General features: G+C 34.6%; 1 protein-coding gene across 1 annotated transcript; it reads left to right on the top strand.

The window, feature by feature from the left end:
• Window positions 1-1,194: 1,194 nt before the first annotated feature.
• LOC122136374 (complement C1q tumor necrosis factor-related protein 6-like) lies at window positions 1,195-3,231 on the top strand. Its single transcript, XM_042719316.1, has 3 exons — window positions 1,195-1,520; window positions 2,338-2,466; window positions 2,607-3,231. Exons 1-3 carry the CDS (start codon window positions 1,274-1,276, stop codon window positions 2,894-2,896), a joined length of 666 nt encoding a protein of 221 aa, XP_042575250.1. The 5' UTR covers window positions 1,195-1,273; the 3' UTR covers window positions 2,897-3,231.
• Window positions 3,232-5,875: the final 2,644 nt, after the last annotated feature.

Here is a 5,875-nt window from a genome sequence, read left to right as displayed (position 1 = left end):
ACATTTTCCTGTGTCATATTAAATAGATATTTAGTAATCGTCTTTAAGATGTATATGGTTTATGAAAATTCACTTTGGTGACATACGTGTGCTTACTGGAGCTCCCCTGTTCGCTATACATAATAAAATGTGTTTTTACAGCAAAATCACAAATATACTATACTGTTTAGCCTCTTTACACCTTCAACAATTGAAGAGTTTACACTACAGTAGTTCAACAAATACCACAGGGAACTGTGTTTTTGGTTTGTAATACTCACATTTGTAAACACCCTCGTCGCTGTTCTCTGCCCTGTTTGATGATGACGTATCCTCTCCTGTGGGCTTCTGGGATAGAAGAGTCTCCACTGATGAACACTTCAGAATCTGGGCTGAAGCAGTAGGACATCCGGGGATTTCTCGCCTACTGTTTTATTAAGATTGCGGTTTCAAACCTACTTCTTTCTATACATACTCTTTGCTCCTATTATGTAAGCATATTCCAACGCAACTTAAGTATACGTACGTCCGAATCTTGCTAGAATTAGTGCACTCGCCTACTAATTCTTGCCTATTCTTTTATGAATACTTAAGATTTAAACATGCTTATTTGTTCACCTACTGCTTTTTGCCTACTATATAGTAGGGAAGTATGCGGTTTTGAACGTAGCGAGTGTGTCTATGTGCATCTCTGAGACTTCATGGGTCTTTCGAAAATTACAGTGACCACAGTTCATTTGTTGCCCATTTACTTTTCCCTCTTTGATAATTTTACTAAATTCATGAAGCTCAAAGTCATAACTAACATGACTTTGGTAAAACAACTGATGTATATGGAGGGAACATACTAGCCATATTTCAACCCTTTTAATTTGAGCAACAAGCTGAGCTAATCGAATTTCAAAATTCACTTCTGCCTAGTAATGGTGAACGGGATTTCCCCAAGTGTAAAATGTTCCTGGAACAATATTCCAAGCAACCAATCAGATTGAGGCATAAGTTTGCAGGAAATTCAAATTTTCTTACGACCAGAGTTAGGTGCTTTCCTTACCTTGTTATTCAACTATAATTAAAATTAAAAATTAAAATTCTACTGTCCCCTACATTTATTCATGTGTTCAATTCTTCCTTTAATTTTTGCTTCAATGGTCATATGTTGCATTGCCTGTTTGGCCAGTTTATCAACTATTTCCGCATCCCCCGTCCTTTAAAGCCCGTGTCTTGCAGTCCGGAGACAGACACTTTTTGGCTACTGAAACTGAGTTTGCAATCTGCATCTTGATATAGCCTAATAATGTCCTATAACATTCTGTATCTGCTGCTGTTTGTGCTGTTCAGCTGTAACTGCAGCAGTATGTCTGAGGCACAGAAGGAGGGGGAACCACCGACTGGCAGGAGCGAGTCTTTACCTGTGGAGTGTGGTGCTGCTGGGAATCAGCAGTCCTGCCTCATCACAGGCCTTTACCCACTGTTGGCAGAGCTGAGCTCCAGTCTTCAGTCTCTGAAGGCCAGCATGGACAAGGAACAGTTTAGGAGAAAAGGTACTGTAAGGGCTGGTTCACACAGAATGGGTTTCTGCTTTGAAAAACGCAAGACACGGAAAGTGGAAAGGGGAAAAACACAAGGTCGCAAGACGCAAAGTTAAGAAAAAACATACAAAAGTAGCGCAGTGCAATGAAAAAAATGTGTTCTGTCAATGTGAGAACCAGCCTTCTAAGGTAATACCGAACAGTTAGAATTCAAAACTTTTTATGCATAGTTGCAAAATTGTAAAGCTGCCTTTGGTGCTATCGGAAACTTCCTAATAGCCACTTCTGATTTGTAATACGAGTTTGCCGTGTTCAAATGCTTAGTTGTCAGAAAGAACAGAAATCATAGTGGATAGCCTATGCATTCAATATGCCTGTTTCTTGGGGAAATTTTATTTATCCAAAAGGTATAGATTAGAAGATATTTAGTCAATATCTGACAGGTTTTGAATAAAATGAAGGGTCCCATTCATTGATAGTCATATAAACATTGACAGTGCTATCTAGATGTTCAGCTGGCTGACGATTCCTAAATTTCTGTCAAATAAATGCTATTTTTGCTGTTCAATACATATGCATTACATGGTTAAGTATATATGTAAATATACATGACTGTAATAGCAGGAGAAAGCAATGTAGATGTTGTGAGAAAAAAACCCAAAAACAAATAAAACTTTACAGTACTGTCTACTGCTAAGTTTTTCTCCTCTGACATATTTAAAGTTTATGGCTCGCCCAACTTGGATTTACGATCACTCTGATAGCATGTGAAGGCAGCATTAGTTACAATATTATGTTTAATCAATATGATTTCTGATTCACCACACAGAAGAACATAACATAGCATTTGCTGCTACACTCGGAAACAAAGGAGATGTTGGGCCCTTCAGCACAAATTTCCCACTGGTTTACGAAAAAGTATTTTTGAATGCTGGGTCATGTTACAACACAGGCACTGGTATGTGGTATTTACCTTGTATCATCTTGCATATTTAAATGACACTCTGAACCCTACAGTTAAGTAATTAAGTGCAGCTATCACAGCAAGTTTGCGAACACATGATATATGACAATTAATTGTTGGCTATACTATTACAGGCATTTTCACAGCACCTGTTAAAGGAGTATATTTTTTCAGTCTTTCTGGACATAACAAGACATCCAAACCCATGGCTCTAAGACTCTTTAAAAATGGAGAGCCGATGATAATTGTATACAACCATCCTCTAACTGATGCAGGTATCCGGTATGAATCATTGTCTAATTCAATCACTTTGATGCTGGAGAAAGGAGATCAGGTCTATGTGCATCTCTTGGCAAATACTTGGGTGTTTGATAATACTGATAATCTAACTCTATTTACTGGCCATTTGGTCTTTCCTCTTTGACCATCTTATTACAGTTTTCCCTAATTGCTTTGGGTCAGTTTGCGAATCATCTTTTATTTTTTTTCTTAAAACAGTAAGTTTAAGTATCTTCCAGATTTTAATAATTGCATGTATTTTGGTACATGTCTGGAAAAAAGTAACAATCAACAATCAAGTTTGGAAGGATTTTTATGGAGCTTGCCTGCCTGGATGTCATTTGTGTCAAATGTCTGTTCAATACAGTACACGCTGTATAACTTTACATGTAAGAAATGTGTAAAAATGAACATGCAAATGTGAATTTCCTGTTTACATGTAACTTTGCCACAAAAATAAATGTATATAATGCATATAAATAAGCGTACTACAGTATTGAATTTCTCCAGTAAACTTTTCTCCTACGCTGAAACCTGAAAATTTTAATTTAGAGGCATTCACCAGTTTACTGAAACAATACCTAGGTTTAGAAGAATGAATGAAATGTTTAAAGTGAGTTACTATACATTTTGCACACATATAATGTGATGTCCCATAAAACAGTTTTGACAAATGCACTTAAAATTTAGGGTGCAAATCATAGTGCAAAACCGTTTTGATAAAGACAGTATGAAAAGGTTTTGAAGGTGATTAATAAGTTTTATTTTGGCTTCTTAAGTAAAATTGTTATTAAATAATTAAATAATTATTAAATACAATTTATATTAAATTATTATTATTATTATTATTGTTATTATTATTATTATTATTTTTTTGAGAGAGAGAGAGAAAAACTTTTATGATCCCTGATGTTTTGAAAAACACTTACCATTTTACAGGTCTAAATAAATGTAAATTGAAATGTGGTATTGTTTGTTTGTGCAATACCAAATTTTAGCATTGTCATGCAATAGGGTCATTCCGTGTCAACTTAACCAAATGTCCCCATTCCAGTCCTGGCTCAAAATCAGTGTCATCACTACTGCCACTTTTTTCATTATCACTTACATGAGTAAACCCTAAAGAAGTCCAGATGATGTGTCTGTTTAATTTAACAACAGTGTATAGAGCCTTTGTGGTGATCGTGTTCTCTAGCTGCTTACTAAGCTCTGTCCAGATGTTCTGATTAGGAGTAGCTATGTTGCCATATTTGACTCTGGCCTCTTTTGATGAACACAGGACTGTGAAAATGGAATCCCTGTCAACTGCTTGTTTTTTGGGCATCTGGCATAAGCAAAACATTATTACTCACTTATATAATCCTGACTCCAAAAAGTTAATGTATAGTATAAACCCGTATTACTGTATTGGTCTGAATATAAGGATAATATAGTAATAATATATAAGGACGTTATATCTTATTACTAACAATACAGTAATGTTAATCCCTAAATGCACAACATATTCTAAAAACTAACATGGGTCAAATGTGCAACTGTAATTAGCAATTGCTAGTGATATGAGTGATATAAGTATTAGCAATGAGTTTAGTGATATAAGTATTAGCAATGAGTTTTCTGTTCAATACACATTGACAATCTTAGCTCACTTGAATGCTGTATCGTTGTTCTTGAAGTTACCTTACAAAAATTAACCATTGTTTTAGTATAGTAAAAGTGTAGTAACCAAGTTTTTTTTTTTTATTATTTGGCATATTCATTACCATTTGTATAAAAGTTTTACTACAAATGCCATGGCTAAACTATGGTTAGTGTAGCAAAACCATGGTTAATTTATGGTTAACATGGTTTTATTTGTAGTAACACAATGGTTAATTATACTAATAATATTGTGAATTGACACTGTTAAAACATTGTACTTTGGCCAGAAATTTGAGTTTGTAACTGTACCAACTTTTCCTCTACTAACTCAATTTCCACAAGAGCTTCTACAGAAGTGTCATCTCATGGTGGGAGTGAAGTGTATCAGATGATACTCCTTGTAAATAAGTTCAATCAGGTGAGAACAAAAGCGCTAAAGTTACATAAAGCTACGACTTGTGAGAGAAAGTGACAGAAAATGAGTCAGACAGCAGATGAATACTGAGATGCTTTTAATAAATACCACAACCACAACAACTACAATAAACATTGATAAAGAGTTGTTGTTCTATTAAGGAACCCAAAACAAAATGCTAAATAAAAGCAAAATAAAAAGCAGCACAAACAAAACTTCTGCTGGAACAAACCAGCACAAACGAAGCCCTAACGACTGAAACTATTTTGGGTGAGTTTGGAGCATGTAGGGGGGCTGGTGACATCATCGCCTATAATGTAATGTTGAATATTTTATAAACCAAAGCAAGCACAAATGAAACTTTTACCTGCACAAACACGACCTTAAAATTTAATATCTAATATTTTAAAGGGATCATGTGATGTTGCTAAAAAGAACATTATTTTGTGTATTTGATGTAATGAAATGTATTTATGCAGTTTAATGTAAAAAAAACACAGTATTTTCAACATACTGTACATTATTTTTTTCTGAAACGCATCGTTTTTTTTTTTTTTACAAAGCTCATCGGTCTGAAAAGGGAGGTGTGCTGTGATTGGCCAGCTATCCAGTGCGTTGTGATTGGCCGAATACCTCAAGGATGTGATGGAAACCCTTTTAAAAACTGAAGCAGCACAAACAAAAATTGTTACGGCACAAACAAAGCACTAACGATTGAGACTAATTTGGATGAGTTTGGAGCGTGTAGGGGGGCTGGTGATGTCATTGCCTAAAATTAGTGCTGTCAATCGATTAAAAAAAATAACTAATTAATCACACCTTTTTTTTTTTTTTTTTTTTTTTTTTTTTTTTGGATATTACTCACGATTAATCCTACCTAACATTAAAGTTTTTAAATATACTTTTATATTGCAAAAAAATTCTCATTAAATCTTCAAATTAACAAACAACATAAAGCATCTTTTTTTTTTATGACTGAAGGCCAGTATCACTGATACCAATACTACTGATGTCTCTATAAAATAGTTTTCCCCCCTAATATTTAACCATTGACTATAGCTATTCAAC

Source organism: Cyprinus carpio, chromosome B2, assembly GCF_018340385.1.
Source record: "Cyprinus carpio isolate SPL01 chromosome B2, ASM1834038v1, whole genome shotgun sequence".
Taxonomy (NCBI): domain Eukaryota; kingdom Metazoa; phylum Chordata; class Actinopteri; order Cypriniformes; family Cyprinidae; genus Cyprinus; species Cyprinus carpio.
The sequence above is the reverse complement of the archived record's forward strand: the minus strand, read 5'-3'. Positions and strand labels throughout refer to the sequence as shown.